General features: G+C 44.5%; 1 protein-coding gene across 6 annotated transcripts in view; it reads right to left on the bottom strand.

The window, feature by feature from the left end:
* Window positions 1-27,239, bottom strand: part of TRMT11 (tRNA methyltransferase 11 homolog) — a 254,699-nt gene that overhangs the window by 213,939 nt on the left and 13,521 nt on the right. For 5 of the 6 annotated variants that reach the window (XM_068231475.1, XM_068231474.1, XM_068231476.1 and 2 more), the window contains exons 2-7: window positions 26,264-26,329; window positions 22,687-22,760; window positions 19,661-19,742; window positions 19,478-19,570; window positions 14,961-15,095; window positions 10,586-10,742 (exon numbers count right to left, since the gene is read on the bottom strand). In XM_068231475.1, the coding sequence (XP_068087576.1) occupies window positions 10,586-10,742; window positions 14,961-15,095; window positions 19,478-19,570; window positions 19,661-19,742; window positions 22,687-22,760; window positions 26,264-26,329 (607 nt within the window). Of the gene's footprint in view, window positions 1-7,561; window positions 7,665-10,585; window positions 10,743-14,960; window positions 15,096-19,477; window positions 19,571-19,660; window positions 19,743-22,686; window positions 22,761-26,263; window positions 26,330-27,239 lie in introns of those variants that run through there. The other variant, XM_068231478.1, reaches the window with a different exon arrangement.

Genomic DNA, 27,239 nt, shown 5'->3' with positions numbered 1-27,239 from the left:
TTAAATATGCATTATTAGTTTACATGCATAATTAATAATATTAGCAGCAAGTTTGCCATGTGGCCACATTAGGTGAGGTGAGAATGAGGATTTTCTATGTAGATTATCGTACTGTCACCTAATCAACGTTAGCATAATCTTTCAAATTAACCTCCCTGGGGTTCAATTTCTGATGGATTTCTGTGCAAAAACTGGTTTAACCACGTTTTCCACCACTACAGTATATCTACGTCCTCTGTGACTTCATCTAAGCCATGAAGATGTAGATATAAGTCATGTAGCTGAAGCACAGTTGTGCACAATTGGGCTTGCTCCTGTGCACACCTCCAGCACTATCTGCTGCAGCACTAATTAGTAAAAGGGAATATATGGTCCCTGAGCCAATAAGATTGATTTTTACCATTAAAAATACTTTTATTTTCTCACTTCATAGGGAAAAATACACACTGTAGCATTATTTCAGAATCAAATATCTTCACTATAAAGAGTAACAGGAATGTAATTTAAGTTTCGTGATAAACAGTAGAAATAGCCAAACAAAATTTGTGTTTATCTGCAAAAGCGCTTTGTATTTTTAAACTGGAATTGGTAAAACTAAGAAATAATGCTTTTTTTTCTATTTTTTTTCTATTTTTCCTTTTTTCAAGGGAAAAAATGCCATACAATGAAAGCCTAGTTAGTCTTGAAAAAAACGATATATATTTCATTTAGGTGTCATAAGTAGGGATAACGTTACTGCTGATTAAATAGGGACATAGCTAAGATTTCAAAACTGCTCTGATCCATAAGGGGGATGGATGCGAAGTGGTTAATTAGTTTTCTTTACATATTTGCCTGTAACTTACCAAAATGTGTCAAGCAACGGTCTAATATACATTTTGAGTATAAAAAAAAAGGTTGAAACACAAAATCCTGTTAAAAAATAAATTACATTTAATTTTCCCTTTCTGCTAGGCCACAATTTCCCCACTATTCAGGTTTTTGGCAGAAACCGTGCACTTTTTCACATGCATTTTTTTACATTTGAAGTCACGTTCGTGTGTGAATTTTCATTTGCAGGTTTCCAGCACATGAAAAATGTGCATTTGCATACAAATTCTAATGCCAAATACGCATGCTCAAAAAACAAAACAAAAAAAAACCACTGCCTTAGAACTGCTGGACAAGTCTGACTCATGCATATCGGTTTCAGTTTCTTTTCTTGGACGAGTAAGAGTCGATCATACGAGGCTATTATTACACACGATGCAATTTTCCGTCAGATAGATGGGTCGGAAATAGAAACTTTCTGTCAGATCCGTTTGTATAGAAGTGATCAAAAAATCAATCAGAAAAACGATCGGAAATCAGATTGGACCTATCAGAAATTATCTAATCGACCCATCTATCTGATGGGAAATTGTATGGTGTGTACCAGGCATTACTATTCATTTCTCTTCAATATTTGGTTGTTTTGTCTAATCCAATGTGCCAGTTAAAGGATACCCAAGGTGACATGTGACATGATGAGATAGACATTGGTATGTACAGTGTCTAACACACAAATAACTATGCGGTGTTCCTTTTTTTCTTTCTCTGACAGAAAGAGTTAAATATCAGGTATGTAAGTGGCTGACTCAGTCCTGACTCAGACAAGAAGTGACTACAGTGGGACCCTCACTGATAAGAAATTACAACTATAAAACACTTTCCAAGCAGAAAATGGCTTCTGAGAGCAGGAAAGAGGGGGGGGGGAAAAGTCATTAATTCATAGATTTTAGCTCTGGCATACTTCAATGAATGTGTCATTGAGCAAAAACATTAAAACTTAAAAAGTAGATTCAAACAAAATAAAACTGTGGAATATCTTAAAAATTCATTTTTAGGAGAAGGAAGATAGATAAAATCATTTATTTCATTAGTTTATTTTTGCCTCGGGTGTCCTTTAAGAGAAATGATTTGCTACATTCACTCGGAAACAATCAAAATTTCCTCGAAAATCTTACCTGACAGCGACAATTTTGCTCATCCCTATTCAGCACTTCAGACCTTCCATGTGTTCTGCAGCTAGATCATATCTACAGTACTTCCTAACAGTGATGTCATCAAAAGGATGTACACGCTAGAATAAAGCAATTCTGCTGCAACTGAACTGGGAGCTGCAAGTGGGCTGAATTGGAAACTTCAAGTGGACTTTAGCCTTTATTAGAGATCAACATTGTTTATAGGCAGGATGCTTCAAGGTTTCATTATCTAGCAACTTGTTTTCCCACCTCCTTGCAGATGGTCCATAAGGATCTGATTAACTGGACAGAATGTGGTTTCACTGTTGAGTGCAGATGATTTGTTGAACAACCAAATCCAGTAAGAGGCTGACCACACAGAAATTTGTGATGGGGAGTGATTTATAGACCAACTACCTTTATATATCAGTTAGTGAGAAGTCTGCAGTTATTTTGCAAGACAAAGTTATGCTAATATGTTTAAGTATATAAATGTTTGTGCCATTAAGTGGATGAATAATGAAAGTTTGTTTTAAAGGTCTGTAAATCGTAGGAGAGCTACACATATCTTCTGGTATCAATAGTTTTAAAAAGTGATCCATTTTAAGGATAACATTTAAAGCGGAACTGTAAACTCTAAAACAAAAACAAAGTTTCACTTACCTGGGGCTCGTCCTGTCCCACGCCGGTCATGCACGATCCTCCATTCTTCCACCGCCAGCTAGTATTGTTACCGACCAGGGCTATGGGAATCTTTCTTCACGTTCCAGCCTGCGCTATTGCAGGCTGGAACGGCAAGAAAGCTTATTTGGCTGCTCAATCACCACAGGCCGATTTCTGATCGATATCAGCATGAAATCTCTTCGAAATTGGTCTTGTGACAGCCCCTCCGCCACCGCGCCCCCACCCCCACCCCCCAAATGCTGCTTCCCCATTCACCTCCTGCGCGGCTGCCATGTATAGCATGGTGGAAGAGGGGTAAGGAAAGAGTCTCTTCCATCACCAGGCGGCGCTGTAACAATGACATGGTCTCCTGGATCCCGATCATAAGTCACATCATGTGAGCCCGGGACCCAGAAGACCTGGTGGAAGTTCAGAGCACCGGTAGAGGAAAAGAAGAAGCTGCCCGGAACAGGTAGTTATAACTGTTTACTGCCCCGCACAGGTTAGGCTGCACTAGGCAGAGAAACGAGATATGCCGACAGAGGCTCACACTGCACTAGCAGCTTTCAAACTAAACATTTTGTTTGAAGCTGCTAATGGGTTAAATAGCTGAGGCTTGCTCAGTCATTGCTGGGCTGCTACTCTTCCACACTGCCCTCTCTGAAGCCAAACAAAGTTTTGGCCCTGATCGGAGCCCAAACTACCGACCCTCGATGGCTTTTTGCCACCTTTAATACCCTACTCAACCCCACTCCTCCCCCTCCCAGCCCCTCCGTCTTTGCCAACCACCACTAAAATTACAAGAATCCGCAATTAAATTTCCCTCCACCATCCCTTCTGAGGTCATGCCCTCACCTAGGCCCCCCCCCCCTCCCCCGACCCTCAACAGCTCCCTTGTCTCACCCTCCATGAACTTCTTTTGCTCTTGCCACCATTGATGAAGTCAGCCTGTTTCTGGCGGCTTCCCCTCCCACCTCCTCCCCCCTTGACCCTGTACCCTCAAACACCCTTCACCCCCACTTCCCTGACCTGGCCCCGGTCCTCACCTCTTTGTTCAACCTCTCCTCCACAGGCATCTTCCCCAAAGCCTTCAAAACAGGCAATTGTACTTCCCTTGCTGAAAAAAACCCTCACTTGTCCCCAGGGCCGGATTTAGGGAAAGGCACCCGAGGCTGGTTCCTAGGGCGCCAGAATGTTTGGGGCGGGTGGGGAGCCGCCTCTGCCATTTCCTATCCCCACAGTTTCCACAGACCATTCACAGTTTCAACCACAGCCGCCCGTTGTGCACACTGCTGCCTGTCCGTGTGTGTTTGCAGCCAGCGGGCGGCTACAGAGAGGAGTCTGGGGAGGAGTGGCAGCGCTGTTACAGTGGCCAGTCAGTCTGCAAGGAGGGACACAGCAGCTGCGCCTGCACGGAGATCTCTCACGCCGCTGGGGCTACACAGATAGCAAGCCAGAAACCCCCCGGGCTCAGTCAGGCAGAGAGATCTCCGTGCACAAATCCGCAGGGCCACAGCAGCTGTTTGTCCTTCTCACCTCCCTTCCGAGTCCCGACACAGCCACACAGGAAATCAGTGGGGAGGAAGTGATCAGCTGCTCGGATGTTGTGTGTGGAGCTCACATGGTGGGAAGAGCCGAGGCAGAGAAGCATGGCTCTGGGTGCAGCTTTCACCATACACAGAGAAGAGAAGAGGCACCTCAGTGCAGGAAGCTGGAGGATCGGATTACTGGCTGGGAATACATCCTGTGACTACTGCAGCAGCTGCCAGCTTGTGAGTTCCTGCTATGCTTGTAGCTTCTGTGACTGCATGCTTGTTGTCCCCCATACCCCTCTAACCTCTGCCCCCAGCACCACTCCATATTATGCTCCCATCATGCCCCCCCTCCCACTCCACAGAGGCACCACTGTTCCCAGCATGCCCCCCAACTCCTTAGAGGCTACACTGTGGTTCAAGCATGCCCACCCCCACTCCATAGAGGCACCACTGCTCCCATCATGCTCCCCCTCCCACTCCACAGAGGCACCACTGTTCCCAGCATGCCCACCCCCACTACATAGAGGCTCCAGTGCTCCTATCATGCTCCCCCATACTCCATAGAGGCACTACTGTGCCCAGAAAGCCCCCCCCCACTCCGCAAAGGCACCACTGCTCCCAGCATGTCCCCCCACTCCACAGAGGCACCAGTCCTCCCAGCATGCCCACCCCCACTCCACAGAGGCCCCACTGCGTCTAGCATGTCCCCCCGCTCCACAGAGGCACCAGTCCTCCCAGCATGCCCACCCCCACTCCATAGAGGCACCACTGCTCCCAGCATGCCCCCCCCACTCCATAGAGGCACCACTGCTCCCAGCATGCCCCCCTTCCCCACTCCATAGAGACACCAGTGCTCCCAGCATGTCCCCCCACTCCACAGAGGCACCAGTCCTCCCAGCATGCCCACCCCCACTCCACAGAGGCACCACTGCTCCCAGCATGCCCCCCTCCCCACTCCACAGAGGCACCAGTCCTCCCAGCATGCCCACCCCTACTCCATAGAGGCACCATTGCTCCCAGCATGCCCCCCTCTCCACTCCAGAGGCACCAGTGCTCCCAGCATACCCACCCCCACTCCACAGAGGCACCACTGCTCCCAGCATGTCCCCCCACTACACAGAGGCACCACTGCTCCCAGCATGTCCCCCCACTCCACAGAGGCACCATTGCTCCCAGCATGTCCCCCCCACTCCACAGAGGCACCACTGCTCCCAGTATGTCCCCCCACTCCACAGAGGCACCAGTCCTCCCAGCATGCCCACCCCCACTCCATAGAGGCACCACTACTCCCAGCATGCCCCCACTCCATAGAGGCACCAGTGGTTCCAGCATACCCACCCCCACTCCATAGAGGCACCACTGCTCCCAGCATGCCCCCCTCCCCACATCATACAGGCACCAGTGGTTCCAGCATGCCCCCCACTCCATAGCGGCACCACTGCTACCAGCATGTCCACCCCCCCCCCCCTTGTAGAGGTACCCTTGCACCCAGCATGCTCCTCCTCTCCAAAGAGGTACCACTCCTCCCATCATGCTTCACCCTTCACTCCATAGAGGCACCACTGTGCTCCCCCCCCCCCCCAATAGAGGTACTGCAGTTCCAAGCATGCTCCTCCTCCATGTAGTATTGGCATGTCCCCTAGAGCTGACTGGCGTAACCCCCTGGTCTCAATTCACATTGTAGGAGGTCTGGCAGCCAGCTCCGGGGCCCTGGGGGACAACACGATACTATAAGGAGACGGAGGGGCATGCTAGGAACTGTGGTGCCTCTGGAAGGGGAGGAGCATGCTGGGAGCTGTAGTGCCTATGTGGACGGGGGGCCTATGATGAGAACGGTAATGCCTTTATGGAGGGGTAGGGGCATGCTGGGAGTTGTGGTACTTCTATAGAGGAGGGGGCATGCTGGAAGCTAAAGTGTCTCTATAGAGGGGGGCATGCTGGGGGCTGTTTGCAGTTTGCCCCTATGGAGACACTGACCCTGGCTAGACCATTTATTCTTACCCTACCCTGGCAGATACCCCTTAGTAGTGGGGAGCCTCTGGACATTCTCTAGAGCCATACCTCCCTATACTCCACTATTCTAGTGCTGTATCCCTCTCTGGACGAATAGGTATCTTCAGTACACAAGCGAGACCGTATCTGTACTGGGCATGTGCAAATAAGGTCCGCACATGCCCAGCAAAATGAAATGCATGGAGGAAAACAGCTACGTGCCTTAGTTCTACTGGGCATGCACCAAACTCACTTACGCATACCCAGTGTGGACATACTTGTCCTCAGCCACGCTTGCACAATAAAGAAACCTATTCGATCAGAGAGGGACCCACTGCTAAATGGTGGGATATAAGAGGGGGGTTATTGTGTTTTGCATTTGTGTATTGATATGGTTGGGGGGGGGGGGGGGGGCGGCTGGTGGCAATGGGCCTAGGGCGGTAAAAAGTACAAATCCGGCCCTGCTTGTCCCATCCCTATCCTTAAACTTCCGCCCAATCCCCCTCCTTCCTTTTGCCTCTAAACTCCTGGAATGTCTGGTCCACCGATGCATTACCCAATACCTCAACACCAGTACCCTACTTGACCTTCTAGAGTCTGGATTCCAACCTGCACTCTCAACTAAAACAGCCCTCGCCAAGGTGGTCAACGACCTTACCCTTGCCAGAGCCAAAGGCAGTTACTCCATCCTGCTTTCCTCTGCACTTTATATTGTAGACCACTCCCTCCTCCCCCAATCACTACAGTCCATGGGCATCATGAACTCGCCTTGGTTCTCCTACCTAGCCAATTGCTCCTTTACAACTTCCTTCAACGGTTCCTCTTCAACACCTGCCCCCTCTCAGTCGGGATAAAAGATTTTGGTTAATTGAAATCCTGGTTAATTGAAATCTATGCCGTTTGGGACTTGTTATCCCAGCCAGAGCGTAGAGTTCAATTACTGTGCTGTACGCTCCCGAGTGGCTGCAGCCCACTCACTCAGTTGTCAGTTTAACAGCAGAGCTCTGTGAGCCAGTCAGGAGCCAATTTAATTGGCTCCTGACCCTGTGATTACTGTGAGCCAATCACATAGGCTCACATTAATCACAGGTTCAGGTGCCAATGAAACAGACTCCTGACTGGCTCAAGGAGCTCTGCTGTTATACTGACAGCAGTGCAAGTGGGCTTCAGCAACGGGAGCACGCGAGCGGTGAGAGCGACTGGTCTGTGAGGCGTGACATTGGTGAGCCCCATTTTTTACCTACAATTCTCTGGTCCTTAAGGGGCCAGACACTTCTGGTCTTGAAGTGGTTGGTTAAAACACTCTTTCTGTACCTGTATTTATAGCTGTAAATAGCACCAATAAACACACCACTGTTTGAAGACAGCCACTGGACTTGATCTCTGTACCTGAAAAGGCTGCTCGTCCCAGGAAGCCTAGCACCTGCTTCATATCTTCATCTCACAGTATACACTCGAGTAATAGGTGATCAAAATATAAACCAAGGTACCTAGTTTTACCTAGGAAACCAGGAAAAAAAAAAAAAAAGAGAGAGACTGACTTGAGTATAAGCCTAGGGTGGGAAATGCCCCCAGTATTAAGCAACCCCCTCACCAGTATGGATAGCTAGATGTGTCCCCCATACTAGGTAGTATAGATCGCCAGATGTGCCCCCAGTATTACATAACCCCTCCCCCACAGCCCAGCCAGATGTGCCACCTGCATTAGGTTGCCCCCCTCATAACCCAGTACAGATAGCTAGATGTCCTCCCAGTATTAGGTAGCCCCCCAATAACCCAGCATACATTGCCAATTGTGCCCCCAGGTAGCCTGCCCCGCATATTTAGAGCAGAGTGTGCTTGTATCTCACCTGTGACTTACTTGTCAGAGCCGCCATGAACCCTTTTCAGCCCCATCTGTTGCAGATTCTCATTCTTATAACCCATTCAGCAGCGCAAGTAATGAGAGACACCACTAGAGGGTGTCAAATTAAACTCTGCACAAGACAGAGCTGAAGAGAGATCCCAGCAGTCCTGACAAGTGAGTCACAGCTACAAGCATGCTCTGCTTTGCATATGGCCAGGCAAAGGAGGTGCACCGAGGAGTGAGGGGAGCACAGGCACGCCCTCGGGACTCTGCGCCTAGAGGCTGGTGCCTCCAGAGCCTTTGCCTCGGGGAGTTTTTTTTTTTTTTTGCATATGTAAATGTAACACCGCCGGTGAGTTGGGTGCAGGGTGATTCAGATGACTGCTGCTGCTAAAATTCCCATCGACTTAAAAAAAGACTATTTCTCCTCCAAGTCGTTGCAACTCGGAGAGAGAAGTAATAACCCGTGCGTGGCCCACATACCATAGCATTACTGCGAAAGATCAGGTGCTACGCTGCCGATTCACAGTGCCGTCAGCCCCAGCTTCGATTTTCTGACCGCTGCTCACCCATGTGGTCATACTGCCAGGTATCGGGGGGGACCTCTTGCACAGGTACAGGGGTGCATTTTGGTAACTGACCCGAGTATAAGCTAAGGCTGATTTCTTTTCTGCACATTTAAGTTACTGAAAAACTTGTCTTATACTCTAGTATATATGGTATTTTCAAATTCACTTTTATGGTAAAATGGAAACAATTCCCTCCTTGATGCGTTCCAAATATTCAAACATGTCTGCAGTCCGCTTTGCAAATGAGGAAACACAGGTTAGCCAATAAATGTTATCATCCGGATTAAAAAACCTCTTTGGGAAACTATTCTGACTGGTTGAATGTAAATACTGGCCAGTAACTATGATAAATAAGAAAAGCATCCAATGCAGCCAACAGTGGAAATGCATTCAGGCTTGTACAAAAATCTTAACTTGCACACAAACAATTGCTCTGAATCTTCCTTATGATTTTGTTCAGCAGCTGGCAGCCATTAGTTGATGTTGAGAATTCTGATCTCTTAACGCAAGACAGGTTAAAACTCTCTGTACCGCATACCTCATAGTTCATTCTCTTTGAGCCTCCTTGTACCTCAGTCTTTTCTGTGCCACACACCTTATTTCTCTACCCTTCCACTCATCATACTTTTACACCTCACGCCTCTCAATTGCTTCATACTACCAAAGCTGGGTTGGTTTACAGAGGGAATTTTTCACTACGGGTCAGTTTACATCTATGCGGTATAACAGAAATAGTGAACTGACCCATAGGGAAACATAGAAAATGTATTCTTATCAGCTGTCTGTTGTGTTAGAGCTCATAGCAACTGATTCAGTGTAAACCCAGCCTTATAGAGTACTATAGACATCAGTTAATGCAAATCATTCTGAGTAAGAACTTTATCATTTATTAGTTAATTAAATACACTACAAAGCAAGAAATGCTGATTTAGTACAACAGCCTGAAGAACCTATCAGCATTAAAGTTTGCCTTTTCCGTGTATCGAGATTACTGAGCTAACAAATGCATCAGTCTTCCTCACAATGTTTTGGTTCATACTTTATTATACTTCAAGACGTTTTTGCATCTCACATACATCTACCCTTCAACTACCCATGACCTCCCCAACCTGTACTGCCCCCCAGCAGGAACGATGTTAGTAGCTGTCCATGAGGCTACAGCTTTTTCAGATGTTTTTTCAAGGGAAAAGAAGGCCTTCAAAACCTTGTGATCAGGGTTAACAGAAAGTGAGTAGCCCTCCAATTGCATCTAATACTCCAGGACCAACAGAGACTTGTCCTCCCATCTTCCATGCTGAAGGGCCCATTATCTCAGGAAGCTCAGTTGTAATGCAGAACATCAGTTCAAAACCTTGCCAGCGCGATCCCTACATTTCTTGTCTGAGCGCATTAAACTGATCGCTCCTTTGTATGAGGATGGTAAACTACTTACAGATAGATCTTTCTAACTTCTTCAGCCCACCCATGTTTCCATATTCTTACAGAGGCCTGCCAACTATTTGCATTCTTTACTGGATAGCTTAACTGACGTAAGCACTGCAAAGAACAAAATGAAAATAGTTTTCTTAGGAAAAAAAAAAAAAAAAAAACAGCCATCTGCTTATTCTCAATGCAAGGACTGCTCGATCAGTGACTCTTTCGCTAGAGAACATGTCAAGATTTTAAGTAGAATACACACTTTAAACCTGTTCTTCATGTAGTTCAGAGAACTATGCTCACCTCTTCAGTACAAATGTGGCTTTCATTCCACAGCAGTAGCTACTGAGCTGCTACAGACTATCCAGTGGCAAAAAAACTTCAAAGAACCATAACTTTACTTTTGTCCTCACTGCCAACCTGACATCTTCATAATGCAAATTCCACTGGTCCCAATACAAACCAGACCATGGTCTATGAGCAAAACATTTCAATATGCTTACCTGAATTGCTGGCTCAGATGGTCAGTGAAAAAAAACAAACAAGCTAATTTATAAAGAGTAAATGTCAGAGGCTACTCACCAGTGCCAACAAAGGGATCAAAGACCAAATCATTTGGCTTAACTCTTGCATGATTTGCCATAATGAAGGATAGGCCAGCATCCATACTTGTGTTTCCAATAAAGTGTCGCTTTTTAACACTGTAGGAATTGATTAGTTCCCGCTGTCCATCTGCAATCTTAAACAGAATAACAAACCTTTACATTGAATAAGGGTTAACTGATTATATCTGGACCGTTTAAAGTGACCCTGTGGTTAGAGAGACCTGGTGGCTGCCATATTTATATTCTATTAAACAATGCCAACTGTCTGGCTGTCCTGCTGATCCTCTGCTTCCAATACTTTAAGACTGTGTTTCTCAAACCTGTCCTCATGACTCCCCAACAGTGCATGTTTTGCAGGCAACCTCATCTGTGCATAGGTGGGGTAATTACTGTGGCCTCCCCAGGACCGCCTAATGCCGACTGGCGTCAAGTCCTGGGGGCGGAGATTAGCGGGGATGGCGAGTGCATCCCCGCTTGAGTGACGGAGCGGAGCTCCATAAACAGTCTGCAAGTGGCGATCGTTGCTGGCAAACTATAAAGAACAGAAAGTGACATTTTTTTTGAATGTACAGCGGTGAGATCTACCCCAGCGCTGTACCGGGGACAGCCCTGTTACTTGGCTGTCAAAGCGATCACTCTCATAGGCTGATGCCTATGAGAGACGATCGCAGGGACTGGCTGTCGGAAGGGGGTGGGATACATTATAAAGTAAATAGACATTTTTATTTCAAAATAAAATACATTAAGAAAAAAAAAACACAGATCACAGCAGCAATCAGATGTCACCAAAATAAAGTTCTGTTGGTGGCAACAAAATGAGGCAAATATCATTTGTACACTAAGTTGTGTGGCTCTGCAGCGAGCTGTTAAAGCTTCAGAGCACTGAACTGTAAAAAATAGCCTGGTCACTAGGGGTGTGTAAGCCTGTGGTCCTCAAGTGGTTAAAGTGTACCCAAGACGAATACTGCCCCAGAATTTATAATTACCTAGGTCTTCCTCTAGCCCCCTTCAGGCTGTTTGGTCCTTTGTCATCTCTCTGGGCCACTCCAATGGCCCGGCACATTGACTCTCTGTGCCTGCGCAGTAGTACTGGTAAGTAGGAATGATCAAAGAGATGCAAATACATCTGAGTTTATTCAAATTTTTATGCAAATATATGCAGTTTGAAACTGGACCAATCAGTTTAAATCCAGGTTTAAATTGATTGATTGATGCAGTTTGAAACTGGACCAATCAGTTTAAATCCAGGTTTAAATAGATTGGTCCATTTTGAAGCTGCACATATTTGCATAAAAAATGTGCATACATTTGCATCAGCTCGTAAATAGTTGCATCTCATTGATCATCCCTACTGGTAAGCACCCAAGTATAAATCCTTTACCTTTAATTCAGTGGGGTGAACAAAACGATTGCATAAAAATGTGAAGCAGCTAAAGCATTTTTTTTTTAAACAAAATGTACACATTTTGTACATGAGACATACATTTGACCCAGAGTAAAATGCACTATAACTTACTTTTAGCTAGATCGCGGTCACTTACAGTAGTCAGCAAAAAGTCTGACAGATCTGACAAACAATGAACTATTCCATCGGATCGATTCCCGCTCATCCCCACCGACGCTCCTTATCACCCGCTCGATTCCCCGCTATTGTCCGCCGGCGGGATCGAGCGGGGAATCTATCCGGCAGGTCATCGGACCTGTCGGATATTATCAATCGAGCCATCAGGCTCGATTGATAAGCCTGCCCAAACTGCCGTGTATGCCCAGCATAAGGGTAAAGAGGAGCCCAGATAATAATAAAATTAGATTAAAATCAAGATACAAAGTCAAAAAAAGTGAGGTGGCAGTCAGATGAGACAATTAGATTTATTATGCACATGCAACGGGTTTCAAGAGTCCAAGCCCGCTTCCTCAAGCCATTACAAGTGCCAAGATGCAGACAGCCAATAGTATTGAGCATGTCTCAAAGAGCTATATACCCCCTATCCCATCAAGTTTGGAGGGGACTCCTCTGGTGCCACGTGGTGGAGGCCCTGTGACATCCAGTTGTTTTTTTTGGTTGAGAGAGAAACTACATCCAGTCCCGCTGGGACACCCCGAGTGGAATCAGGTTTATTGTCTCCACCTGCCTCAAGTGGTTGGTTGCCCCTTCTGCAACCCACCTTTGTTAGTAGCCTTTTTGACTTTGCATATATCATCCATTAGCTACTAATGTTCTGCACTACCTGGGCTCAAGACACCCCCACCTTCCCACGTTTCCAGGGAGTACTTTTGTAAAGCCTGAAGAAAATACTGAGAATCCACCATGAGGAGATGGAGTAATCTAAAACCTGTAAGTTCTGTTAGATTTTTACTACCTTCTGTAAGTGATAACAATAAGAAAAAAATAATTTTTAGTGCATTTCACTCTGGGAGAAATGTACATCTTATATGTACATGCATATTTTACATTTTAATTTTTTTTTTCACAATAATGTTCTTTTAATTACTGATAATTAAAGAAAAAGCTAGATACTTACTAAGGTATTTCCAATATCTTTGAGCCCACCACTTCTTGCGGAGAAGCTCTTGTTCTTTGCTGCTGCTCACTTCCCTGTATGAGCACTACGCCTGCCCAGTCCTGTCAGCTCTTGCACAGGATAAAAGTCATGCGTGAGCGGCTCCATGCAAGTACAGTGCGGTCACGCTCGTACAAGGAGGGGAGCGCAGCCGGGAAAGATTTGCTTAGAGGATCCCAGTGCTGAGTGGGTGGGATTGTGGGAGATGGGGTAAGCCTCAGGACTATCCAGTGTCTAACTTTTAGGGCTGGAACCCACAAGAGCGTTTTTTTGAGCATTTTGGCAGCGCTGCGATACGCTAGCGTTTTGCCAAAACGCTCAGCTGATGTTAATGGATGGGGCAACTTCCACAGGAGCGTTTGCATTTCCCAGAAACGCAAACGCAGGACCTGCAGCATTTTGAGAGCGTTAGCGCTTCAATGTAAAGTATTGAAACGCTAGCAGAAACGCTCAGCAAAACCTAAACTGAGCGGTTTTGCTAGCGTTTTGTGGTTCAGCACACTGTAACAAAATTAAAATAATTCACAGGACCAATCAGGATAAAAACGCAAACTCTACACAACCGCTGAGCAAAAAAATACACTGTTGCAAAACGCGACCGAAAACGCGCATGAATCCGCTTGCAAACCGCTCAGACAAAACGCTAGCGGTTGCGTTTTGCGTTTGCGGATTTCAGTGGGTTCCAGGCCTTAAAGTGGATCCGAGATGAACTTTTACTCATTGCATAATTCTGTTCCTTTCCTATTGTTTATAGGGCATTCCTCAGGCCAAATACATTTTTGTTTTTGTTTTAATACTCTAATTCCCTATAAACTGAAGAAGCCTCGCCCACAGGTTTTCAGAGAGCCTTGGCAGTAGCAAGGGCTCATGGGAGCTCAGTCTGGGCAGGAGGAGGAGGAGGTATTACTAGCCAGAGATTTCAGAGGCAGAGGGGAGGAGGGAGGAGGAGGGGGGATTAGGTTTTTTCAGAGGCTGAGTGCTGTGTGTAATGTTTACAAACAACATGGCTGCTGTCATTGTATCACAGGAAGAAATAATCTTATTCTATTAAAGTTGTTCTCAGCTAGTTTTGCTGTGTAAACTATCTAAACTTTAGATAAGATGTATAGACAAGTTACTTGTTATAGTTAGTTTTTAATCTCCGATCTGCTTTAATAACATTTTCAATTCAAGTTCACTTTAAATCTTATGTTAGGTACACACTATGAGATTTTCTGGTCGATTTACTGTCAGATCGATTATTTCCAACATGTCCGCTCTGCTTTCCGATCGATTCAATAGGAAATCGATCGGAAATTGCTCAGAGATTGATTGGAAAGCAGATCGGACATGTTGGAAATAATCGATCTCACAGTAAATCGGCCAGAAAATATCATAGTGTGTACCCAGCATAATAGTTATCTATGTCTTGATGAATATCTATCTATCTATCTATCTATCTATCTATCTATCTATCTATCTACCTTCCTACCTACCTACCTACCTACACACGCACACATCTAAATCCTATATCCCACTTGCACTGCCAAAGATTACATCCCAATACGCTATAGGCTGTGTATGCCGACTATTGAGAAATGTAACATTTCTGTGATAATTGGTTAATTCATTACATGAACACGCTATCAGTTATATTGCTTATACTGAAACTGTAAATTGTTTGACTGTATTTCATTGAAATATACTTTAAAAGGCTGGCCTCATCAGTACTAACAATCACATGCAAAACAGAAACACCATAATTTATATAACAATAATAATCTGATGAGTTCAACAAGCAGTAGTACTCACCCACCGGCCAAAGTAGATCTGCAGTGGGTCTTTAGGAGCAGAGTTGGGGTCTGGACCATAATCTTCCAACAAGTAGAATATGTGTTCTGCATTCTGTAAACTCACTCTTCCTTTAAATGGTACAAATTCCATGGCCTGTGTTCAGCAGTTAAGAGTAATACTTTTAGACATGCTAATACAGCTGTTTTGTGTGAAATGTGAAAATGAGCTGCATAATTTAAAAGAACTCATCGTACAATTCTGCAAGCTGGTTCAAACAGAAAGCCTGGGGTTTCCTTTCTGCATTTTCACACAAGTACTTTCCAACATCTGCTCATCAAACAAGCTATTGTGTTTACACAATTTTAATAAGACAGTGTTACACAACATAAGCTGTCAATCTCATTACTTTGTATTTGTGCTCCTTATTAACAATTTTAATTTTAAATAGAACTTATAAAATATATATAATTAATTTATAAAGAATGCAGTAATTTGGTTCATCAATGAGAAGCACAATGCTATAATTCATAACTGCACTATATATTAAAAGTAATACTGTATAGCTCAGAAGACTTGGTTCTAATATGTAATCTGTATGCATAATTTCTGGAGGGGGTAGTTTTGCATTTTAAGTAGAACTAACAAATTGGAAAACAGTAGCAGAGCAGGCAAGCATGTGTATAAAGAAACTGGGCTTTTGTATAGCCTTCTACTTGTAAACAACACGGTGCTGTAAAATCATGCCTAAACTCAGCAGCATAATCATTAAGGCAATTTAACCACTTCACCCCAAGGGTTTTTACCCTAACGGACTAGAGCAATCATCCTTCAATAACTTTATCACTACTTTTCACAACAAAATGATCTAGATCTTGTTTACTTGCCACCAATTAGGCTTTCTTTGGGTGGTACATTATGCTAAGAAAGATTTTATTCTAAATGCATTTTAACAGGAATAAGAAAAAAAATTCATTATTTCTAATTTTTCGGCCATTATAGTTTTAAAATAAAAATGTGCTACTGTGATAAAACCCCACAAATTTTCTTTGTCCATTGGTACCATTTATTACAACGTTTAAATTATTTCCCTAGCACAACGTATGGTGACAATATTGTATATGGAAATTAAGGTGCATTTTCTCAGTTTTGCATCCGTCACTTATTACAACCCCATATATGCAAATATAACAGTAATATACTCTCATGCCATACATAGTAAAGAAGCGGAGTCCCTAACGTAAATTTATGTTTTGTTTTGTTTTTTAAATGCTGTCATTTTTTTTCCAAGTGTTTTATTTTGGTAACTATAGGTGGGAGTGGTTAGGAGGGGAGAAGGAGGTATTAATTTTTTTATTTAATTTTAAGTGTGTAAAATGTTTTTTTTTCCTTACTTTTGTATGCATTTTTTTTTCACCACTAGATGTACTCATAATCACTGTCTCTACGCACAGAGACAGTGATTGCTAATGCAAAGCTCATTGACTTCTCGTTGAAGCTATGATCTTTTCTTGATGGGCACTTTGATTGTTTCTGGGAAGACCTCTTCCCTTTCACCAATTGCGACTGTGTGAGTTCTGATGGGTAAGCGCACCGGGGGGAGAGCTTGGGCACTGTAGCGGCAGCGGGGGAAGGACGATAAGGGGGACCCACAGGACGTTTTAAAAAGGCAGGCGGGTAGTGGTCAAAGTATATGCAATATTATTAATGAGATAGATTTTGCTGATCAATCAGCAAAGGGCTGTGACAAATGTATTACTATGGGATCATACCCACTAAAGCACTTGCGATTTGAATAAGTCCCAAACGTGCTGCATGCAGCAGTTTGGCAGTGATCATTATCCGATTTTCATTGTCTTGAATGAGACTTGCAGTTGCCAAAAAAAAAAAAAAAAAATCACTGAAAATTTATGCCACAAAATTGCAATCTCTAGCTCCTGCTCCCATGCGGCTTCTCTGTGTGGCGTTTCTTGGTTGGTATGACCTAGCGTAATCATTGCCCAGATGATTTCTTCCCTATGTTTTCAGTATATGAATTTCAGATATGCATAGTGTGTGTAAAGGCCTGAAGAAGAGTCATTGTGACTCGAAACAAGTAGACTGTTGCCGGTCTCAATTATTTATCCTTCGTCTGTGTTGCATGATGCGATTTTCCATGTCTGTGGATGATGACTCTACGGATTGAAGAATTTTGTATATCTTTTTGCACCCTTGGCATATTAAAAGAAAAAGTTCATCATTAATTTTTTCTGGTTTCCTGACATTTTTTCCCTATTGTTATGCATACCCTTGTAATTGATTATGGTCTACTCTGGTGAAGTAGTACACCACAAAGGATATTTTTTTTAATCTCCCAATAGTTATGATTACAGAAACATACAGTATATGCCATTTGTGTTTGTTAATTGTTAAAGCGGACCTAAACTCAGAACTTCCCCTCTGCTCTAAAATAGCAGCATAATAACCTTTAAAGAAACCGTATAATAACCTTTAGGGCCCGTTCACACTGCACGCGTTTCCAGCCGCGTTTTGAAAACGCGTGCAGGTGGCCGATACGCACGACATCAGACATTGCATAGAGTGCAATGTCTGATGTTCACACTGCATGCGTTCCGGACCTGTGCGGTCCGGGAATGCATGCTGCACGCAGATTTTGCTAAAACGCGTGGCTGTCCCATTCACTTTTCAGTGATGGGATCAGCCACGCAACGCACACAAACGCGGATGGCCATGCGTTCGTACGCGTTGCGGTCCGCACGCATGGCCATCCGCATTTGTGATCTAAACGGGCCCTTAGGCTTCTTGCACACAGGGACGTTACAGGCGCACGTTAGTGCAGCCTGTAACGCTCCCCCAACGCACAGCAATGTAACACAAGTGGGCTGTTCACACTGCCCACGTTGCGTTACATTGTAACGTAGCAAAGTGCTGCATGCTGTGCGTTCTACGCGGCTAAGCCGCGTTAGACTGTTTGCACATGCTCAGTCATGTTGGGGAGGAGGGGAGAGCGGCCGGGCACATGGCTAATTAATATTCACTGCACTCAGTGACGTGCAGTGTTTACTTCCTAGAGCGGCCGCTCTGTGCGGTAATTGGCTGGGCGGGATCACGTGATGCCGCATGCGTCCAAGAGTACGCATCACAGACGCCAGAGTGAGCTGCACAACGTGGCTCACTCAGACGTCCACACCGGAGAGCACCAGGCGTTGCGTTAGGGGCACGTTATGTGCCCTATAACGTCCCCTAAACGCAACGTCCTGGTGTGTAACTAGCCTTAAAGAAAAACGATTCTTTGTTACATCTGATACAAATCCTTCAATAAATCTGAAGTGTGTCTACTTCCTGCTTTCATGGAAGCATGCATAGGGTTAAGATCCTTTGTTTACAAATTAGCTGCTCAGCTGAGGCAGCCAACTGACACAGTTGTAAGATCAAATTAAACTTTTGAGTAGTCACAGACGAGGGGGAATTAGACAGGCTAAACTCTCTAAGTACATACAGGGTGCATTTCTCTATATTTTTCTTCTGTCCTGTGAAAGAGTTCAGGTCCAAAAAATGCATTTTATGGTGTGTTAAAAGTTAACTACATGGCAGGAGGATGCTGCAGGGTGCTGGTGGGAGTGAGGAATGGCCAGACATTAGCTCTGATTGGCATGGTTACAGGAAGCAGACCATTTCTCATTAGTGGCAACAGCTGCCATGCTTCATTTACTGGTGCCACACCAAGCGAGACTATGCATTGCTGCAGCTTCTGCTGTGGAATTGCTTTTGCCATTACTTGCTTCAAGCTAGATCCTGCACTTACTTTGTTTGTCCTATCCCGATTAGCCTTTTTGATTGTAAGCTTGTATGAGCAGAATCGTCTCTCCTGGCTTTGCTGTATTTGATAAGTTTGTACAAGATGTGTTATGCAACACTGCCTTGACCTATGCTGCCTGTGTTCCTTCATGTAGCTTGTTTCTAAAATACTTATTTGTACCTTGCCGAGGAAGAGGCTTGCACTAGACATGGTCAATGAGATGCTAACAATTATGAGTTGATGCAAATGTTAAACTAATTATATGCAAATGTAGGCAGGTGTGAACTGGTCCCACCGCTGTAGTTGAATGGTCAGTTTACAAACTGCATAAATTTGCATCAACTCTGCATCTTACTGACCATTCATAGTTGGCATTATATAAAATAATAATAACTTTAATACTACTAATTAATTCTACTCCTCCTTTTCCTTTATACATCAATGGCATAAATGATGCACCTCAATGGAAACATTCTGTTTTAGATTGATTTGTTTGATAGGATTGGCTGTTTGATCCCTTACCATTAGTAGACCCGATCAATCGGTTTATTGGATCAGACCGTCGTTCGTGAAATTGGACCATTAATGGCCACGTTAATTTTTAAAAGGGATCTGGTTATTGTTTCTACAGGTGATTTATTTTTAGACCTCGTATGCGTAATAAAGTTGTCTCGTTAAGCTATCCACTCTACTGCATGGCAATGTGAAATAAATGTCAGAAAGAAAAAAAAATACTCACATCGATCTTTATAATCTTTTCCTTCTGTGCCAAGGTCTTATTGAAACTATGTATGATAATTTTGTATGTTGACTGATGCTGGAGGTATGGTGCCTAAAAATAACAAATCAACAATTAACAGAGATAACAGAAGCCTGGGGAAATATCTGAAAATATTTCTTAAATTTATTTATTTATTCATACCATTCTTTCCAAAGGGTACTTCTGAATGGATTGCTGAAGCTCGGTCAAACTTCTTCCATGACCCCACAACTCAAACAAGGATCTAATATGGGAAACAATGGCATTATGTCATTTCATAACTTACACCATCTTCAATCTTGCTACACAACCCTAAATAACCAACTGCCCCATACAAGTAAAAGGTGTATTTATAGAAGATAAATGAAAATTTATAGAAGACTAAATGCTAATGTAATCCTATAGGTGTGATTCCATTGGAACGATATGATTTAATACAAATCCCACACAGCATTGCATTAGCATTTTCAAGTCACTAGCGCTTAGAAAAGGCTGCTAATAAGTTTGAGCCCTAAGGCCTCATTCAGACAAGCAGTGAACTCACTGCTTGTCAGCTACTTTCCTGCACTGCCCAAGTCCTTGTTAACACTCGTATCAGCACTAGACAGACGCGCCACATATGAGAGCGGCCACAGCCATGCTTAGATGTGACATGTCGCGGTCCTCTGCTGCCCTGTAAAGTCAACGCATGTCAGCACTTGACACACGTGTTGTTACAACAGCTGAAATTCAGCTGCATCCGTATTGCACTGGCAGGCGGCAGATGGGAGACTGAACTGAACAGCAACCATTCAGTTCAGCCTTCTGTCTGAAAAAAGGCCTAAAAAATGTTTGTTGGATGTTTGGAATGCATACATAAGATTTTAATCACGATTGTACCCTAAGTGGACACTTTAAAGTGTACCAGTGACGGCAGCTACCAAAGATTTTTTATTTACCTGGGGCTTTCTCCAGCCCCATAAGCACGCGTGAGTCTTTCTCCGTCCTCCCGCGGTCTGACGTTTAGCAACAATCAGCCCTGGTAAATGGCTCAGCCGCATCCAGTCGGGCTCTTCTGCACATGCGCGGGAGGTCCACGCATGCGCAGAAGATCCTGACTGACACGACTGAGCCAGTTACCAAGGCTGATTGCGCTAAATGGAGGACGACGAGGGACGCATCCATGTTTATGGGGCTGGAGAAAGCCCCGGGTAAGTAAAAAAAATCTTTGATAGCTGCAGTCTCTGGTTTCCTTTAAAGAGAATCTGTACTGTCCGATTTGTACAATAAAAAAAACATACCAATCGAGTCACTGTGATCTCCTGGATCCCTTATTGCCGTTTCCGCCGCGAACCTGGCTTTTAATCACCAGTTTTAGCCAGTGTTTCCAAACAAAAAACATGGCCGCTAACCAGGAAGTGATATTTATAATATATATATATAGATAGATAGATAGATAGATAGATAGATAGATAGAGAGAGAGAGAGAGAGAGAGAGAGAGAGGATATATCTATCATGTTACAGTATACTACAAGTTTTTATTACATAGTGAATTATCTGCACTCCAGTCAGGATTTCTCAGCATGGGCAGCTCCCTCCCCCCTCAGACAAGCTGAAATTGAGAGCAGAGACCCTGTCTGTGACTAATAAATAAAGCACACACACAGAGCCTGCAGGGGGCGTAGAGGGGGCGTACATAACTTCTCCCTATCACAGCAGAGGCAGTGCATTCATCTCTGGGTAGACAAATCTTGACAAAGAAAAAAAAGATTAGATATTTTACAGAGACAGTGCAACTAGAAAAGGCTGCAGTAATCCAGACCACATTAGAACAGGTATAGGAACTTATAGGATAGAAGAAATAAGGCTGAACATTTTGTTACAGAGTCTCTTTAAGTATTAGTGGCATATGAATATAGTAATAGTACATTCTACTGTTTGGCAAATGTACATGTTGTATGTTTGTATTTTAAATTTTACAATTGTTTGTTGTCCTTTAGGCTGCTTTCACAGTGGGACGTTACAGGCGCACGTTAGAGCAGCGTGTAACGCAGCCCAACTCACAGTAATGAAAAATCAATGGGCTGTTCACAGTGCCCGCATTGCGTTACATTGTAACGCTGCACGTTCTATGAAAGTGCGTTATACACGGTTTTAGCCGCGTTACACTGCTTGCACATGCGCAGTGATTAGCCACATTAATTAATATTCACTGCACTGCTGACGTAATGTATTTCTTCCTGGAGCGGCCGCTTTGTGCGCCGATTAGCTGGCGGGAGCACGTGATGCGGAGTGTTCCGATCACGTGGTCTCCGCAGTCTACAGAACAAAAAAAGGTGCACCAAGAGCCGCATAACGCGGCTCAATCTGGCGTCCTCCAACACCACAAGGTGTTGCGTTAGGGGCACGTTATGCGACCTTAACGTCCCCTAAAACGCAACATCCTGATGTGAAAGAAGCCTCAAAGTAAACCTGAGATGAATGGGAGACAAGGACTTTTACTTACCTGGGGCTTTATCCACCCCCTGTAGTCTGTCAGCTGCCTCAATGTCCCTCGGGCCAATCCGCTGTGCTCCTATGAAGTCCACGATTCAGCTGGGCTGTGGGCCACTGCGCAAGCACTGTTCTGGGCTGCGAGCAACCTTAATCGCTCTCCCATTGCAAGGTGCCTTCTGCGCAAGGGCAGTTACAGTCGTGATCAGGGAGGAATCGCGCACGCACAGTTCACGACTGAGTCGAGTCGCAGGCTTTTATGGGGCTGACAGCGGCAAACCAAAGGAGACCGGGAGGACATCAAGGGCGCTGATGGACTACAGGAGACTGGATAAGACCCAGGTAAGTACAAATCCTTTTCTGCCATTCATCTCCTGTACACATTAAGTACAGCTTTGCTGTTATGTAGGATATACCTGCTGGAGATGCCTAAAGCCTGGTACACAACTTTAATTTTGATTGGCCAATCACTAACCAATTTTACCACCTTCATGTAGTATGAAGGTTTACCTACAAAATCTGCTCATAGTATTCAATATATCTTGACCCTCCTACTACATGGAGGTGGTAAAATTAGTCAGTGACTGGCCAATTCTAATACAAAGTGTGTACCAGGCTTTACTAAATCATGTGTATGTGTCTCAAGTGATTGCACAAACACCTGGTGTGCTTGAACAGAACACTATAGTGGAGATACTCAATGAGCAAGCCTTACTTTACACACACCGTCCTCTTCATTATCTTTCTTGCCAAATCCTCACAGGGGAAATTAAGCACACAAAAAGGAGACTGAAATAAAAATAAAATAGTATTAAATCATATAATTAGCACACTTATGCTATACTGTGGATATTGTTTCCATCTACCTATTGTGATCTGTCTTGTGTGTTGGAACTGCCTGCATTTATATAATGTACACTATGATCAGTCTTCCCATAGGTCAAACATATCACTCTGGTTCGTAGGCCAAATCTGGCCTGCAGAGCCCTGAAATTTGCCCCGCAAGCAGTTTCCCCACTCCAGACCACTACAAGCAATTCAAGGTCGGCTGGCACACCAGTTCAAAGTTCCAAGCAGTTTTATTGTATTATTACATAGTTTTATTGTATGCACAACATGACAATTGTTTCGGGGCCACGGAGGGTCCCCTTCATCAGATAAAGTGCAGACATACAAGTGATGCAAAGTACAAGCACATATATATGTGCTTGTACTTTGCATCACTTGTATGTCTGCACTTTATCTGATGAAGGGGACCCTCCGTGGCCCCGAAACAATTGTCATGTTGTGCATACAATAAAACTGCTTGGAACTTTGAACTGGTGTGCCAGCCGACCTTGAATTGCTTGTATTGGACTGATGCCGCTTCTGCATCACGGCTGAGCACCCGACTACAGAAACACGGCAAGGTGTGCCTATCCAAAACCTGACATTGCACTCCAGACCACTAGGGAAGCTGTATTGGGGGTAACGCCCTAGATCACCATTGAAGTCAAATGGGGCATTGAGGGGAAAGCACTAGACACCAGGGAACTGTATAGGAAAAGGAAGGGGGGGGGGGGGGTGTCACTAGACATTAGGCAACGGTTTATGGAAGGAAAGGGAGGGGGCACTAGACATCAGGGAACTATTTAGAGGTGGGAAGGAAACCAGTAGACAACAGGGAGCTGTATAGGAGAGGAAGAGGACTACTAGACAACAGGAAACTGCATAGGGGATTGAGGGAGTACAATGAAACACCAGGGAACTGTATAGCAGAGGGAGGAGCGCCATTAGACAGGAACCTTTATAAGGGAAGGACCTTGAGGTTAGCCTGCAACTTGGTCCCAGTGTTCAATTTCAGCCTACTTTGTGTTGAATTTGTCACCTGTCCATAGGTAACATGACTTAGGCCACACACACACACACACACACACACACACACACACACACACACACACACACACACACACACACACACACACACACACACACACACACACACACACACACACTTACCGAGATGATGGTTAAGGGCTCTCATGTGACTAATCTTTACAACTGCCTCTGGCACGATCTAGCTAATTGATGAACCAGAGCATTACATTTTTGAACAGTATGTCTGTAAATTGCCTCATAGAGAGAAATGTTTACTTCTGTTTTCATTTCAAATACCATAACAAAGTAAACCTGAGATGAAGGTGAATGTCTAATGGCTACCTCAAAACCCAAGCCATGTACAATGTTGGCCAATTCCATTGTAGTGACTGGCCATGCTGGAAAATTCCTTGGCTGACTGCCAACATACTTCTCACTGTAACTTGCAGTGGGACCCCTCCTCCTTGTTCTCCACCCACCTTCCATAGGGCAGAGCACGTGCTGTGCACTGTGTATTTCCATTCCTCAGGTAGCTTTTTAATCAGTCAGGCTCCAAACATTTTGCAGTGGGAAAAAGTGTTACAAGAAAACCTATAAGCCTATTTAGCCTACACCCCTAAAGAAATTTCATGTGACTGTCTAGACAAAGTGCATCACTCCGACCAATAAGTACAGAAGCCATTTCTTCCAGATATAGACGCTGGCATTAATGCTGGGCATACACCGTTCATTTTTTCCCGCTCGATCGATTTTGCCGCTCAATTCTCTTATCTTCCGCTCATTTTTCTTAGCTTTTTCCATACACTTTAATGACAAAGAGTGTCAAAACGATCAAATGGCGATCGGACATGTCGGAAATTATCTATCGAACCCATCTAATCACCTCAAAAACCAACCGTGTATTCCCAGCATAATAGAAGGAACGCCACATACCATATATACTCGAGTATTAGCCTAGTTTTTGAGACCAAAAGTGGTCCAAAAGTGGGGGGCTCGCCTTATACTTGAGTCACAATTGGTTGGCGATTTTCCTCCCCCACCTTCCGAGTGTGACCGTCACCGCAATAAGGTAGCAGAGCCGGCTACAGTCCCCTTCCATCTCCCAGCAATTACAGAGTGCTCTCTACCGTACATATGGCCATGTGCCGATGCTCCTCCCTACCCCCGCCAGACTGAAGAACAATGCCAGACCCCCTGGCATGTTCAGAGTGCTCTCTGCTCTGCCCGTGTGGTTGTAGCCAATTAAAACCCATTAGATGGCTGTGTGTCGCTATGCCCGCTGGACTCACCCCTCCGAGATGTAGTAAATTAAAGGCCATTAGATGTGCTGTGTCCGCCGCCTTCCCCCCTCAGACCAGAGCAGGAATGTCGCTGACTCTCTGGTTTCTCCCCCGCCGAGTGTCCTCTGGCATAGGCACAGTGCTGTTTTCCGTTTCCTGATGGTCCGCGTCGCAATGATTCCTCTAACCGCTAGCTCTCTTCACTATAATTTGTCCAGATGCCCATGTGGTAACAGGCGCTGCTAGAGGTCGTCATACCAATGAGAGGTTGCATCTCACATGCTGGAGATGCGGACCCGTAGGTAATGGAACACAGCGGGGGAGAAACAAGAGGGTTAGTGTCATACTGCTCTGTTCTGGTGGCAGGGGATGAAGGGGTGAGGCGGCTGGCAAAGTGGCACACAGCCATCTAATGGCTTTCAATTAGCTACAACCACATGGGTATTATACATAGCAGAGAGCACTCCGTATAAGCGGGTGGGGGGTCTGCATTACATTGTTCACTGGTCTGGGGGGGGATGTAACAGCCATATGCACAGTAGAGACTACTCTGTACATTCCAAGGCTCTGCCTTACATTATTCTCTGGTCTGGTGGGGAGGGGGAAGAATCGGAACACAGCCATAATAAAGTGTTCCTGAACTCTTGCATAGGGGTGTGTGTGTGTTTGCACATAGTCACTGTGTACATGTGGGGTTTAGGGAGGTATGTCATGGCAAACAGCCCAAGATGTGCTGACATCACTCTGCACATATGGGGGGGGGGGGGGGGGGGGGTCTTATACTCGAGTCAGTCATTTTCCCCATTCTTTTAAGGCAAAAGATAGGGGGTTGGCTTATACTCGAGTATATACGGTAATGGGAAAGTCGTGTGACATATTATCTGCACTTGGCATAACATACAGTCAATGAATAGTATGCTTTATATGTTGTTGTAAACATTGGGAATGCACTGCATGCAGTTGTGCACCATTATACCACACTACACTGGCCGCTCTGTGAACATTCCATAGGTGGTGCATTGCAGTGCGACACCTTGCACCACAATGCACCGCAGTGAACCTAGCCTTATTTTTTGTCTGCATTTTACTCTTTATGTTAAATAAAAAAAACAAAAAACGAAAGATGAACTTATAGTCTCATACAAACCAACATACCTTTTCATGGTCTTCTTGGACATTATTAAAATTCCCACCATACAATGAGGCTAAAGAACTGATCTCCTAAAACGAAAGATTATACAGTGTTCACATTTATATAACAATAAATATGTTAGAAACAAATACATGAGCATTCCAAATGCCTTTTGTGTACTGTTACAAGAGCTTTATAATATTTTTGCTACTAAATGTTTACAGTAAAGGCGGAATTCACACCATTCATACTGTTTTTGTGTAAATTTTTTGCAATAGGCTAGGTTAGTTCACACTTTAATTACGCACAGGGTGTGTATTCTATTTAACCTGTCCCTCTCTACTGGCATCTTTCCGTCCCCACTCAAAAAAGCTGTTGTGACACCACTACTTAAAAAACCTTCTCTAGATCCTACCACACTTGCCAACTACCGCCCAGTGTCACTTATCCCATTTGCATCCAAACTACTTGAACGCCATATACATGCAGAATTAAGCCATTATTTATCTGCTAACTTCCTACTTGATCAGTTCCAGTCTGGCTTTCGCTCTAACCACTCCACGGAAACAGCCTTTACCAAAGTGGCCAATGACCTTCTTACAGCCAAATCCAAAGGTCAATTTTCCATACGCATCCTTCTTGACCTGTCATCAGCATTTGATACTGTCGACCACACCTTACTCCTACAAATACTTTCAAATGTCAGAATAAAGGGCCTTGCTCTCACATGGTTATCTTCCTACCTCTCTGGAAGTTCCTTCACAGTCTCCTACTCAGATCAGATCTCTTCTCCTCATGCTTTGTCTGTCGGGGTTCCCCAAGGCTCTGTCCTTGGTCCCCTCCTCTTTTCCATCTACATGCATGGTCTTGGTGATTTAATCAACTCATTCGGGTTTCAATACCACCTCTATGCAGACGATACACAACTGTACCTCTCTGCCCCAGACCTTAACTCCCTCCTTAAACGTGTTCCTGACTGCTTGTCTGCTATATCCTCCT

The sequence above is a fragment of the Hyperolius riggenbachi genome, chromosome 4 (assembly GCF_040937935.1).
Source record: "Hyperolius riggenbachi isolate aHypRig1 chromosome 4, aHypRig1.pri, whole genome shotgun sequence".
Lineage (NCBI taxonomy): Eukaryota > Metazoa > Chordata > Amphibia > Anura > Hyperoliidae > Hyperolius > Hyperolius riggenbachi.
This window is presented reverse-complemented; position numbering and strand designations above follow the sequence as displayed.